At 31.2% G+C, this 15,677-nt stretch overlaps 1 protein-coding gene across 1 annotated transcript in view; it reads right to left on the bottom strand.

Moving 5' to 3' along the window:
• The window catches only part of LOC111710492 (golgin subfamily A member 4), a 68,232-nt gene that overhangs the window by 39,281 nt on the left and 13,274 nt on the right, over positions 1–15,677 (bottom strand). The window contains exons 15-19 of the mRNA XM_023484595.1: positions 10,185–10,265; positions 9,226–9,273; positions 7,634–7,723; positions 7,107–7,186; positions 6,760–6,823 (exon numbers count right to left, since the gene is read on the bottom strand). Coding sequence (XP_023340363.1) covers positions 6,760–6,823; positions 7,107–7,186; positions 7,634–7,723; positions 9,226–9,273; positions 10,185–10,265 — 363 coding nt within the window. The remainder of the gene's footprint in view (positions 1–6,759; positions 6,824–7,106; positions 7,187–7,633; positions 7,724–9,225; positions 9,274–10,184; positions 10,266–15,677) is intronic.

Raw genomic sequence — 15,677 nt, 5'->3', positions numbered from 1 at the left:
TATGTCATCAAGAGTGTTTTCATCTTCATCATTTTTATCATGCTTTATATCTGCTTAAATCACAGGTATCAGTTAATTATCAATCGATTTTACAGCTTGATGATTCAGATATTGAAAACCACCAGAAAAATAGATTCGTAAAAAAGCATCCTCAGTCTTTTTCCCCTCAAACTTGGTTCTCATTCTTTTAATTATGGTTTAGGAATTAAGGCATCCTTCATGAGTATAAATAAAATTCTTGTTGTCTAAAAATCTCTTTTAAATACATTTTTAGTCCATTTATTCTAATATCTCAATAATCAAATAATTTAAAACAAGATCTGATATGTATCAAAATAAACTGATTAGTTTCCTGGCAATGGGTCCCTACCACTTAAGATCCAATTGCATTCATCCTCAAGTGTTCGAAATCTATGGAATGAATTATTTCATTTAACAGAGAAAAAACTTTGAAATAAGATAACTGTTGTTGATTTTTTTCTTAAGAATGATAACAAAATATTGTCCATATGCATTATTCATTTTCATGGCCCAAAGACCTATACAGAAACGGTGAGAAAGATTGTTATAAAAGTGAATAATTCATGCAAAGAAACCTTGAGTTTGAAGGCTTTTTAAAGTCAGTTTGTTTGAAGGTATTTAATGCAGATGATCTGTAGGACAGTGATGGATCTGCAAAGCTGTGATTGGGTGAAAGAATTCTGTTTTCTAAAAGAGGAGATAATCCCAAAGGTCTTGAATTGTAGTCTCTCATGTGCCCGTTGTATCCTTGTAACGGAACACTGGACTCTCTATAAGGTCGACTGAACAGTTGAGTTCATTTCTATTAAATTGTCTAGCTAGCTCAGTTAACAATCTTTTTTTTTCATCTATAAATATGAAATATTGTTAGCAGGACGGTTTTGCTGAGTTCAATTTTGTCCTACTTACATTGAGATCAACCCATCTAAACGCCACACCTTCTAAGAATTTTAAACATTTTATAAGATGACAAATGAACCCTGCCTGAATGCTGATCGAGAAATGTTGCTGTAGTATGGATCCCTAGAACTAAAAATCCCAAATTGTGGAGCAGGTTAGGAAGGGTTTTTTGTTGTTGGTGTTTTTAAATTGGATTTAATTCTTAACATGTTGTAAGTGAAATTAATAAGGAACATATAAGCAAATACACTTTTCAAAACAGTTGTATTGAAAAATTAACTTAAATTATGGATACCCAACCAAAATGCATTTAACTTACAATTCTTTCTTAAATTTATTAATTTTTTTTCTTTTTGGGGAATTTCCTAAGATCATAATTTCTAGTTACAGATCCAGCTCTTGTGAAACTTGCTAAATCAACAAACAATCATAATGATAACAGAGACATATGATTTAATTTATGGTAAACAATACATGGTCAAAGGAATTGAGTCTTTACCACAAACTCAAATATATCTTTGGAACCCAAAACTTAGATTATTTGCTCTAAAAGAAGTCATAGTTTGTAATGTTTAAGGTCTACAACATTGGATCGCAAAGATATAGGAATTAGAAAATCTGAGTTTGTGGCAAAGACTCAATTCTTTTAACAAGGACTATGGATATATCTCATTATTATTTGTGAAAGGTTCCTGTGGGTGATGGTTCAAATTGTCTAGCTACAGAGCTAGCTCTAGCAACTGAAGTTGATCTTATATCTCTTCCATAACTCATATCTCGATGTTCTGGCATTAGTGACAACTCTCTTTCTCTCCGACCATTTTTTAGATCTTCTGTTACTTTATCAGTTCTTTTGAGAAAACTTGCAATGGAGTTTGAAAGTCCATCAGGCATTTTAGATATATCACTCATTAACTGACAAACAGCAGAGTTATTGGATACTGAAAATTTAAAAACTCACATGGCAAAAAACATCTTATCATGCCAATCAGTCAGTGATAATTGCTTTTGATTGATTGATAAAAGCAGAAAAAATAAGATTTTCAATCATTCCATAGTTTTACGGAGAAAAACTTGTTCATTTTTTCCACTCATTTTAAAAAAGGCCGTTTTTTATTGCTCTAAACAATTTAATTTTTTGGTTAATTTTAATTTCTGAATGATTTCCAATGTTACCGCAAAATTTCAGTTGTTTTGAAATATCTAGTTTGTTAATGTAAGCAATGTTTTTCTCTAGATACAAAGGTGTGATTAAAGAAGTTCAGCATTAGATAGCTCTGATAGCAAAATCATTTAACATAAAATAAAACAATAAATTTGAAATTGAAAACTCTGCTTCTATTCCTTGGCAGTAGAGTTATCACTTTGAATGTTTATCGCAGATTTCTTATCACTAGTTTTCAGTAGGTAATGATCGGCATTATTTAGCTCAAGTGCTCCTTTTACAACACTTTGACCTTCAACCTCTTCTTCCTCACTCTCTAATTCAACAAAAGGTTGATGTTTCCCATTTGACTTCTGCAATTGAATCATGTCATATCCCAGATTTGAGTTTTGCAAATTTTCTGATCAATTTAAACAACTTAATCACCTTGTTGCTGCTGTAACCACTACTGGAAGATGAACCTGGAGCTTCACCTTTATTCAGAACAACTAAAATTCTAAATCTATTTCTTTTAAATCCACTCTTTGTTGGGATCAAAAAATTAAGAAAATTAATCAGATGATCCAGAAGAAATATGTCTATTCAGATTTTGGATTTATTTCATTTTTCAAATTAAAGTTCTTTCCTGAACCGTAACTTGAACCTGAATTGCTACGATTTATAATGATTTCATCCTTTTCATCTAGCCTACTCAAGAAGCCTTGGAGTCCAATATTCCTAAAATTGTTCTTTCTTTAACCCCTGTATTTAAGTTATAAATCTATTTTTCTAACCTTGAAGCCTGGAAATCTTGTTTTAAAACCAAATTTTGGTTTCCGTTTGAGTACCGTTCCTCTATAGTGTCCCTGGGATTAAACTATATCTCAAACCATCATTAATATTTTAATATTTTTTGAAAGGTTCTTTTCTGTGTTTTATGTTATTACCCTTGTTGCTTGGGTTTGTAGAACCTGCTGATAAACCCAGGTTCTCTGTCAATCAATCAAATAAAGTTTCAAGATTTAAACCCAAAAATGATAACTGAATTAATTCCTGAATGTAATTTCATGTGACCCTACATGTAAAGATGTCATTGCCAGATTCAGAACAGTACCCTTAAAAGCCTTGTCTGATAAAATGTGAATTAGATATCCATGTTTTTGTTTCATTAAAACTGTTTTCTTTAATTTAGAGTTTCTCTGCAAAAATGACTTTGCACTGCTCAGTGCACAGTGCTTAAGAGTGACTATCTTCCAAATTTTTGATTAAATAAAGGTTTCAGGGGTACCTTTCTAAATCAGAAATACTATCATTGCAAGGAGGGTCACTTGAAATTATGCCTACAGTTCCTTTAATGGTAAAATATCTCAATATCCCTTGAGTTAGAAAATACTATGAGTTCTTTATTAAAATTAATATCTTGTCCCTGTGGCTTTACTATAGTGATTTAAATAAAATAGACAAGCAAGGAAATTTTCAAGAAAGTAGAAATTATATAAATAATGACTTTTAAAGATAAATGAGAAATTTCTATAATTTTAATAGCAAAAAAGTTTTTATCTTTTGAGAATAACATGATCATATCCACTGAGAGTTAGATACTTTTTCTTAAAAAGCCAGAATCCATATTTTAAGCTCAGATTTATTTCACTTTATTTAACTTTCCTGGAATTCATAGATTTGGGGAAAAGTGGGTTTGTAACTCCGTTCCCAACATAAACTGAATTTAAACTCTCCGACATCTTCCTCAAGGGGGGGGGGGAAATACTTTTAAAAATTATTTAAAAATTATTGATTTGATCCTAGGTAAAATTACTTGTTTGGTTAAATTATCAATAATGTTAAAAAATAAATCTACAAATCTAAATTATTTTTCACCCCCACACCTTGGAAGGTGATCAAGAATCTTGGGAAAGTCTCCTAAGTGGATAGGGGAAAAACAGCGAGCATCTAACCGGCTTAAAGGGACAATTGAACAAGGAATAATTTCTAGGGACAGATGAGCGAAAATTAATTTAAAGGGACTAGCAACAAGAAATGATTTAAAAGACAAAAGACCAGAATCAATTTAAAGGAATATTTAACAAGAAATTGTTCAAAAGAACAGATAAAAAAAAACTGAAGAGAAAACTATAAGACAAAATATAAACAAAATAAAAGATAAAATATTAGAGCAAAAGACTTAAGGGGGGGGGGAAGGGGGTTGATTTGGAAAAAGAGTTCAAGAAACAAACATAAGTTCTAATTTTTAACAACAAAGGCACATAAAAACGAGAAGAAAAGTAGAGCAATTAAAGAGAAATACAAACATAAACAAGTAAACAAAGTGAATAAGGCAGGGTAAAGGGATAAATGACTATGAAATAAGTAAACTAAGAAATGATAAACATTGTAAAAATGAATGACAAATTTTTCTTTTTTAAAACTAATAATTAATAGAATTAAGTACGAAAATGCGTGAAAATTTTGCAAGAGATATGTTTCCGAATGGTATCTGGTCTGGAAGAAAAACTGTTAAAAAGTTGCGAGAAATAAACTTAAAAGTGGGGTTTGAATAACTTTATAAAAATAGAATATTTGTTTTGAAAACTAAAATTAACTTTGGAAAGATTTATACTCATAGTTCACAAAGAAGATGCAATATTTGCTATGAATTTTGGGAAGATGCAATGTGCACTATGAACTTATACGGAAGATGCAATATTTACTTTGAACTTTATGAAGGTGCAATGTTTGCTGTGACTTTCGGGAAGATGCAATGTTCACTTGAGGTTTAAATGTCAAAGACTATTTTCGCATATAGGGATTGCTCAGAAAATATCAATCGTTCTCAGCTTTGGAAGACTGTTAAAATTCGTATTTAAATTTATTTGCAATCTGCAGCCTTTTCTTATCAGAAAGTGTTTGAATTTTTCTTGATCATTGAGTAAATATTTCAAATTGCTCACTAAATTTAATTTCTTACTCAATGTTGTCCAAAAAATTAGATCAGTTCTGTTTTACAAAATAAAACTTTTCAATGGGGGATTTTTAAAGAACAAAGTTTACTCTTATCCCTTAAATGCTCCCTTTTAGAGGCTGAGGGAACACACTTAGAGGTCGGGATAGCCGAGGCTTCGAGGACGAACTAAAATGTCCTGATGAGGGGCCCGAGAACATTGTTGCCATTTTTTTTATTCGAAGAAAATAGATTGTTATAAGTTTTCAAAAAAGGGTTTCCAAACTCTCTCTTTTTCACAAACAAGTTGACTTTAGAAGTTTGCAGGGTTCGAAAACTGAAGGATTTTTCAGGGACCAAATGTGCAGCATGCCTCAAAATAGATTAGAGCTTGAGATGTCATCTAGTTTTTCAGTTTTCAGTTTATACATTTATCTATGTACATTGTACCCTTTTCCATGTCGGGTTTAATTTTTCACTCTTTTACTCTTTCTTTTCCTCTCTAAAATCTTTTAAAAAGTTTTTTTGTTTTTCTCTCTTTTTTAGATTTTCTTTCTTTCTTTCTTTCTTTCTTTCTTTCTTTCTTTCTTTCTTTCTTTCTTTCTTTCTTTCTTTCTTTCTTTCTTTCTTTCTTTCTTTCTTTTATTATTTATTTTTCTTTTTTTAATCTCTTTCCAATCTTGTCTTTATTTTTCTTGTTTTCTTTTCATATTTTTTTAATACTGATTTTTCTTTTTCACCCTTTCTTCCTTTCTTATAATTTACATGTTTTTCTAATACTTCCTTTTCATTTAGTTTTTTATTTACTTTGATGACTATATTTACTTTTGATAAAAATGTAAAATGTTGAGTATTTAGCTAGGTAACTGAACACCGGTCTAATTGACCGGCATTTTTACGCGTATTTACATTTCTCATTCCTTAGATGTTTCTAAAACTGAAAACTGGAAAGTGGAAACAGAATAATGTCCTCACATTTTGACAGAAAAATTCAAAAATATTTTGAGAGAATGATTGAAATTCCTCATCTGTAAATTTGACACTTTATTATTGTTCACAAATACCACTAGATGGCGCTAGCAGTCTACTACAGAATTTCGTATTGCATGCAGCGCCACCCAACGGTAAAATGTGCAACCCTCTGTGGAATTTCAAATATTCCATCGAATTACTCTGGGCTGGAATTTAAGCAGACCTGCAACCCTATTCTATTCATATATGTATGTTATATAGATAATTAGATGACTTTAAATAATATACTAGCTTGGGAACCCAGCTTTGCCTGGGAACTAAGTTTTTCCTAAAAAGCCAAGATACAACTCTATTAAGAGCAAACAAGCTCAGAACATTGTGTCCCCCAATCAAAATTTGAGAAAAATCGGACAAGGGGTTCCTGAGTTATGATCGGATATCAAGAAAATCTGCCAAACAGCTTGATTAATATATTATTTAGATATTTTAAAAGAAATCAGCATATGTATTGGCTTTTTTCATTTGAGAATTTGTTTAATGTTTATGTTTATTTAATGATCTTAATTGAATTTAATTGAATGTTTAATAACATTTTAATAATATAGACATGTATATATACATATATATATATAAATATGCATTACCTGTACGTACATAAAAAGTTGTCATAGTGTATAACTACTCACAAAATATATAATTCTGATTGCCATTAATATTAATATACTAAGATGCATGCACTATTGTATTCACACCCTGTAACATTAAAACATTTTTTTTGACTCACCCTGGCTTGGTTTCTCTCCGCTTCGTCTTTAAACTCCTTCCTTTCTCTCTCAACCTTTTCCAACCTTAACAATTCATTTTTTTAATCAATTCAAATTTTAAACTAAACTTATTTAATGTTTAAAAACTCGCTCGCTTGCTTGCTTGATAAATTGATTGATTGATTAATTGACTATTTTATTTATTGATTGATTAGTTGACTATTTTATTTATTGATATATTAATCGATTGATTGATTAATTTACTATTTTATTTATTGATATACTAATTGATTGATTGCCCGATTGATTAATTTAATGATTTATTAATTTATATATTGAATAATTGATTGATTGATTGATTGATCACCTCTGCTTAAGCTGTTCAACTTCATCTTCGCGTTGTTTTAGCCTCTCCTCAGTTCTTTGAACATTTAGTAGAGGAGATACCTGGATAGAAAGATAGATAGATAGATTTGAATTTAAAATTAAAATAAATATATTTTGTAATACAATTTGTTAGTAAAATAAGAAAATTAAAAACAGATTTTCATGTGGAATTTAAGAGGAACTGTAATCAACGGTATTAACAGAATCTGTGTGTAATGAAGAATAATACTAGTTGTTTCTCTCGAGGAGTATGAAGAATGAATGAATGAATGAATGAATGGTGAATGATATATGTAAAAAAACTGAATTGCGGATTTCTGACACAGAAAAAATGAATTAATCAATTTTCCAGATATAAAAAGATGATTTCTTCCACATTATTGATTAGCTAAAGATTATTGATTAGCCAAAGAGCACCGTTGAGAAAAGGGAATGCCAGTTTGTAAATGAATCTTTACTTGATTTACGTAAATAGTCCCTTTAAAATGGATTTTTAAAATGAATTACCTTGACAAGAAGTCTCCACCAGGCCCAGTCCCTGACTCCCATAAACTTCTCCACATTCTTCTGTATACACCGGATAGCAATATCTTGGGTCTAGATAGAATAATATAAAAAATCCTTGAATTGCTGATCGTAAAAGATCAACAAAACTCGCCCACTGTTACAATAGCACAGATTTGTTTTAAAATCGGCTAAAAAAGATCCCGCTATTCTTCTCCAAAATTCTTAATGGTTTATCCTTCTAATTACAGCACCAGGAACAGTTCTGTAAACCTAAGTTACAATGAGCTTTCTCTGGGATATCATCGTTTTCAGATTAATTGCATATTTGCTGAATTAGATCTTTTTAAACCCACTACTTTTATACAAAATCGTATTTATATTCATTTTCGCACAAGTTTAACAAAGTTGTAAATCAGTTTCTCGAGACACAAACATCCGATAAAACTTTCATGGGTCACAATCAAGAGCTAAAGTGATTAGCTTTCAGCCTATACCCCCTTTCATTTATCCTTTGCAGTCCCTTTAAATAAATAGTTTGGGTTAGTAACGGCAAACAAATTTATCAATTGTTCCTAACTTAACTTTTCCCTTTCAATTTTGGTTAGTTTTTTAACAATTCCATCAATTTCCGGAACTTTGCCCAGCTCTAGATTATATCTAGGATAGGCATGAAATACTAGAAATATTTCTCTTCTCTAAAATATGATCAATAAGATAAGGATTTATAAAGTTCATTAGTTAGATTAATATCTTATCCAAGGGGGATTCAAATCCTTTCCCTGAACTTCATCCTTACCCCCACCTTCTTCCTTTCCCTAATCTCCACTCTTTCCCTCATCTTCATCCTTACCCTCCCTTTCCTCCCTTTCCTTCTCCTCCTTCTTTTCCTTCTCCTTTTTCNATACAGGGATATGCAGAACTTAAAATAAGAAATACAGGGATATGCACAATAAACAACTCTGAAAGTTCGTCATAAATTTGTTAGATAGCCTCGAATTTAATTTGTCGCCACGCCTGCCTTTGATTTTATATCCCCAACTAACTTACATTTTTTTTGTAGCCATAGGCATAAATATTTTAAAAATTCAACCCGCTAGTTTCTAGCTTAATTTTGAAAGGAGTAGTTTGCAAAATACTACTTGATTTGAGTGTGTAAATCTTGAATTTCAGTGCCTTCCTATCTCCCACTTCTTTCATTATTTATCTAGATGAGGGAGGGGTGAGGGGTAGGTTTTACTCTTTCGCTCTTGAGGCTCGCTAATTAACATAAGATTTTGACTCTCCATTTCAAATGAGAAAATTGACTCTAACTGGTCTCTTTATCTGTTGATGGTTGCTGCTATGGAGAAAGTCAATTAGTAGATGAAGGAGGTGGGGGGAGATTAAGTCAAGTGTGACATGATTTCAATCAATCAGTTCATCAGACAGAGAAATANNNAGGCGGGAGAGGGTTAAGTAAATAGTTTTATTGCTGAGAAAACACGGAAAAACTTTTTAAAAATCTAAAATTATCAATTTATTATAGAAAATAATAATATTTTATTGTAATAATAATCATAATAATAATAACAGCATTAATAATGAAATCAAACCTTTAACTTTTGAAGTTTTTTCCTGGCAATGTGACCTCTAGCTACAGCCTTCAAGATTTAACCCCGGTCATATTTTGCGATTTCTGCATAAGTCAATTTGCTTACAGTGCAGCATTTGTGTTGGTCTTAATGTCATTTATTAGTGGTCTTATAGAACAAAATGCAGAGATAAAGTTAGTGAAGGTGGTGAAATCTTTTAGCGGGGTCGCGCGGTTTAATTCATTTAGTGGCGTTGCTAAATTTATTAAGTGGTGCTAATAAATTCTTTTAGTGTTGCATATAATCTATTAAGTGACGCTTTAAATGCCACTGGCACTGGCACTGCTAAATTAAGTGGCTATGTGAAAGATATAAGTGGCGCTGTAAATGTCAATCAGTGGCGCAGTTAAAGACAATAAATGGAAATGTTAAGGACAATTAATGGAACTTTTAAAGCCAATAAGTGACACTGTTAATGACAAAAAGAAGCACTGTTGAAGACAATAAGTGGGGCTGTTAAAATACAATAAATGGCACTGTTAAAGACACTAAATGGCGCTATTAAAGACAGCAAGTGGCGCTGTTAAAAAAATCAAGTGGCGCTGTTAAAGAAATTAAGTAGCTCTGTTAGAGACAATAAATGGCACTGTTAGAGAAAATAAGGGGCGCTGTTAGAGGCAGTAAATGGCACTGTTAAAGACAATAAGTGGCACTGTTAAAGGCAATAAATGGCACTGTTAAGACACTAAATGGCGCTATTAAAGACAGCAAGTGACTCTGTTAAAGACAATAAGTGGCGCTGTTAAAGGCAATAAATGGCACTATTAAAGACAATAAGGAGCACTGTTAAAGAAAATAAATGGCGCCGATATAAAAATAATAAGAGGCGCCGATATAAAAATAATAAGAGGCGCTGATATAAAAATAAGAGGCGCTGATATAAAAATAAGTGGGGCTGATAAAAGGCGGTGTTAAAATGCCTGAAGTCTGATGATTTTTTCTCCTAATTTCTCTTCTCTTTCTTCTTCTAGACGGGATAGTACCCCAGTCCTCAGGAATACCTGAAAATGTAAAAAAAATTACCAAAAATAAAACTATAAATTTTAATGAATTTCTAACAAGAAATGAGGATGCCGTAAAAGAAAGATAAAGCATAAATTAACCATATACGCTCAATCAGGAAGATAATGAATTAAAGTTACAAAACAAAAGGCGGAAAGAAATGAAGCCGAAATGATGATTTAAAATCGATTCGTAGGTTTCTCTCCCCCCCTTGCCCCCCCCACAGTGCATCACACTAGCCTACACCCCATACATTCTACCCATCTCTAAGCCCCTAAGCAATGATAACTATATAGTATACAATCATATTTTCATGTCCATTATATATGAGAACAAATAATAACATATTTTCAAGGTCTAACAAAAGATGAAACTAAAGATACAAAGAAAAAAAACAATGCAATTTGCTGATAATTTTAAATTATTTAAAATAAAAGGTTTAAATGCTACACACAAAATTATTCATACGCCGGCGAAAAATCCATAAACCCTATATCTGAGCAACCTGATTGTGTAAACAATACAGAGCGTCCACTATGATATTGGATTATCTTTAAGCTTCTTTTCTGCATTCAATTGTTTATTCCAGCTTTACACAACCTTTCTAAAAATAATTTAACCTTTAAAAATTCCAAAAATCCAAATTTAGAGCTTTGCACAATCCAATATGACGTGGGACACTCTAAGCTTCGCATGGTTTATCTCTTACAATTCATAGATTAAACTATTGGGATGAAAAGATATAAGAATAAGACAATTAAGTTCCTTTACAATAAATGCCAATAAATGGATAATTCTGTTGTATAAATTTTTTTAATGGATTAAAATTGAAAGTTAACCCTTAACAAATCTCCTCTTTTAAATATTTAAATTTAGGATTTCAAAGTTTAGAAGAAAGTATGTTTAAAGGGATTGTCAACAATACTTAAATTTACCTTAAAAATATAAAATGTCACAAACGATTAACAAATGATTCTAAAGTTTAAGAAACCTTCCCTCCATTTAAGAATATTATTTATCCTTGGATGGAAATCTAATTCATACTTAGCCAGGCAAAGCTTTTAAGCACCACTGGGAATATGACATGCCACTTTATCAATTGAGGGTTACCTGAGGCAACGTTTTTAATCTCTGTCTGAGATCAATGGTTTTATCCAAAATGGGATTAATACAATGTGTTTACTTTACTTTCTGTAGAAATCCACGATTTATACCAACTAAGATATTCTAAATTAGTGTTACAGCGTTCAAGGTAACCGTTGTCAAATTTTCACGGGAAAAATCGAAAAATAAAGTTATTTAGAATTATATTGACAGTCCCTTTAAGAATGCCTGAATCTGCCTGACATCTCAATCTGCCTGACAAGAATGCAACAAGAGAGATACATGTAGGCTAAGATTTACATCAGTTCAAGCCACATACATGTAATTTTATCTGTATCTGTATCTGTGTCTTTATCTGTATTTGTATCTGTATCTGTATCTGTATCTGTATCTGTATCTGTATCTGTATCTGTATCTGTATCTGTATCTGTATCTGTATCTGTATCTGTATCTGTATCTGTATCTGTATCTGTATCTGTATCTGTATCTGTATCTGTATCTGTATCTGTATCTGTATCTGTATCTGTATCTGTATCTGTATCTGTATCTGTATCTGTATCTGTATCTGTATCTGTATCTGTATCTGTATCTGTATCTGTATCTGTATCTGTATCTGTATCTGTATCTGTATCTGTATCTGTATCTGTATCTGTATCTGTATCTGTATCTGTATCTGTATCTGTATCTGTATCTGTATCTGTATCTGTATCTGTATCTGTATCTGTATCTGTATCTGTATCTGTATCTGTATCTGTATCTGTATCTGTATCTGTATCTGTATCTGTATCTGTATCTGTATCTGTATCTGTATCTGTATCTGTATCTGTATCTGTATCTNTGTCAATAAAAAAAAATTTCAAAAAACGATCGTTTTTTAAAAACAATCGTATAAAAAACGATCGCAAATCGTTTTAATAAAAACGATCGTTTTCAAAAACGATCGCTATTCGTTTTCTAAAAGTTCAAAACGAGTGTGTCGTTTTTAAAAACGATAGTTTTTTTCTGAAAACGAAACGATCGTTTTTGAAAACGAAACAAAAAACGATCGTTTAACGATCGTTTACAAAAACGATTAACAACCCTAAATACAGGGTATACAAACCATTGCATATTAAATTAGCATTAAGGTCAACACTTTTGGTTGGCCTTAGCCACATCCACTAAACTCGATATAAACAATGTACAAGTTTAATAATAATGATTAAAGAATTACAGAAAAAACGGTATAAAATATAATTAAGATATAGATATTGAAATAGAAAATAGATAAGTAGATAATTTTATAAAAAAAGACAGTTATAGATTGAAGGATAGATAGATACTTAGATAGTTTACATTAATTTACAAGCAAAACATATACTTTTATTTTTTGCGTTTTAAAATGCTGAAGAAAAATAAAACGACTCTGTAAGTTTAAAGATAATTAAATTACAAAAGTTTAAAATAATCACGCATATCTAACTAGATAGAAATAATGGAAGATAGGCAGATTTAAAACTAGATTCATAGACAGCTGTAGATAGATAGATAAATAGAAAAATTGATAAATAAATACACAAACAGAGAGATAGATAGATAGATAGATAGATAGACAGATAGCTAAATAGATAGATAGACAGCTAAATAAATAAATAGATAGATATTGCAGAACTTAAAATAAGAAATACAGGGATATGCAGAACTTAAAATAAGAAATACAGGGATATGCAGAACTTAAAATAAGAAATACCCCTTCCCTAAACTATTTGGAAAATCAAAGATAAAAATACCAAACTTCCCCCCTTAAACTATTTTGCAGTAAATTTTAACTGTCATCTCCAAAAAAATGGAAGAAAAAATGTCAAAAATGTTAAAATGTAAAATAAAAATATTTGTGAACTATGTAGCAGCAGATCAATCTTTATTTCAAAGCCAAATGTATGTATTGTCAACATTTCTTTTTTGATCATTTTTTTTTTTGCAGAAACTTGATGAACCATTCAAAGATAAGAAAGTTTTACAAAATTTTTAAATAGTGTAAATTTTTGAAACTTTTTGCATCATGTTTTGGTTGATATTTTGCCCATTGTATCAACGTTAATATTTTTGCAGATCCGGATTTAGGAAGCCAAAATACTGCGAATCCAACAGATCAGGATTCTAAGGACTGCAAAAAAATTTAAAGGAATTGAGTCTTTGAAACAAAATCAAATATTTAAACCACAATATCTTCAGAACTCGATGTTGTAAACCTTTGATATTTCAAACTCAGATTATTTGATCTAACAGAATTCATAGTTTGAAATATTTAAGGTATGCAACATTTGGTTCCAAAGATCTAGTAATTAGAAAATCAGAGTTTGTGGCAAAGATTCAATTCCTTTATTCATTTCAACATGCACCAATGTTGTTGCCTTCTTTAAAGATAGAGTATCAGGACAGGGAATTAAGAATGAAAGTAGGAAATAAATAAAAGATGAAGAAATGAACCAACCCTAGGGCGCGTGGATGCGCGCAGCAAGATCTAGGCGCACTAAGCTGACCTTTCCTTCTTACAAATGTTTTTGTTAAAATCAATGTGAACATACAATCAATCCTCAATACACAAACATACTATCATCTTTCTTTATTCCCCCCTTCGACCCTCCTCCCTATCCTTCTCTTTCTCCATATACCTATCTTCCTAAAACTATCCTTCTCCCTACTCTTTCTTTCTAAAACTATTATTCTCCTCTTCATTCTTTCCAAAATTATCCTTCTCCTCTTTCCTTTCTACTCCCAACTACTCTTCTCCTCTTTCCTTTCTACCCCCAACTACTCTTCTACCCTTCCTTTCTTCCCTAAACTGACATTCTCACCCTACAATTTTTTCCCTAATCTGTCCTTCTCCCCTTCCTTTCTTCCCAAAACTGTCCTTCTCCCCTTCCTTTCTTCCCTAAATTGTCCTTCTCCCCCTTCCTTTCTTCCCTTAACAGTCTTTCTCCACTTCCTATCTTAACTAAACTGTCTTTCTCCCCCTTCCTTTTTTACCAAACTATCCTCTAACATATTCTTTCCCCATTCTTTTCTTCCCTAAACTATCCTTCTTCCATTCCTTTTTTCCTTAAACTATCCTCCCCCCTCCCCATTCTTCCCCATTCTATAAAATGAATTTATATCTCCCCCCTCCCCTCTATATTCAGAACACTAGTCTAACTTTTTTCTTTTCAAGCATTCATTCCACAGAAATACAGGGATATGCAGAACTTAAAATAAGAAATCTTCTATTCCACTGTATTTGCAAAAGTTAACGCCCTTTCTGGTCTAAAGCCCCTTTCTGTAGTCAAAACAAAATGCATCCAATTTAACACATTAAAATTAATTTGCAAAACAAATTATTATTCATAATAGTTATGAGCGTTTTTAGTTATGAGTTACAGACTAAAATACTTTATTTTGACATATTTTCAAAAATACAGGAAGAAAGTTTTATTTCTGTGATTTTAAAAGAAATCTTGTAATAATAATATTTTTTTGACAGGTACTGTACACCATGTACAGTTAACACCATGTACACTGTTCCTTACTTATCAATTATTGGTAATAAAAAGTTTATTTGTAATATTGGAATCATAAAAATTCCCAGCAAAGAAAAATATTTTCTTGAAAAAGGATAGACTTAAAAAAAAAATTAATTAATAATTAAAATAGGGATTGGGGAAAATTCCAAGGTGGGAAATATACATCCCTGAGAGGGGGAATACTAGAAGGGCCGATATATTTACTGCTAGTGGGGGGATATTATTAAATCAAAATCACAAAGTTAATTCAAGTTAATTCAAGGGAACCAAACTTAAATTAACTTGTTTCAATCAGTTAGACAAACAGGTAGAAAGATAGATAGATAAATAGATAGATAAATAGTTTCTTAAAACCTTAAAAACGAAAATAAAAATAAAAACACAAAGATTTAAAAAATTGAGCTAATACTGAGCCATTATTGAGCTAACATCGAGCACACTGAGATTAACATGAGCTAATGTTGAGCTAACATAGAGTAAATACTGAGCTATTCTTGAGGTAATATTAAGATTATAATGAGCTAATATTGAGATTATATTGAGCTAATATTGAGATTATATTGAGCTAATATAAAGATTGTATGAATTAAGGTTATAATGAGCTAACACTGAGATAATATTGAGCTAATATTGAGGTATCATAAAGCTAATACTAAGATTATTTCGAGCTCATCTTGAGCTAATTTTAGCTCTATATTAAGCTAATGTTGAGCGTATAAAGTATAAGAAGCTCGTTAGGATCAAAACCATCTATCGAGACCCTAATGG

Source organism: Eurytemora carolleeae, unplaced genomic scaffold (genome assembly GCF_000591075.1).
Source record: "Eurytemora carolleeae unplaced genomic scaffold, Eaff_2.0 scaffold912, whole genome shotgun sequence".
Lineage (NCBI taxonomy): Eukaryota > Metazoa > Arthropoda > Copepoda > Calanoida > Temoridae > Eurytemora > Eurytemora carolleeae.
This window is presented reverse-complemented; position numbering and strand designations above follow the sequence as displayed.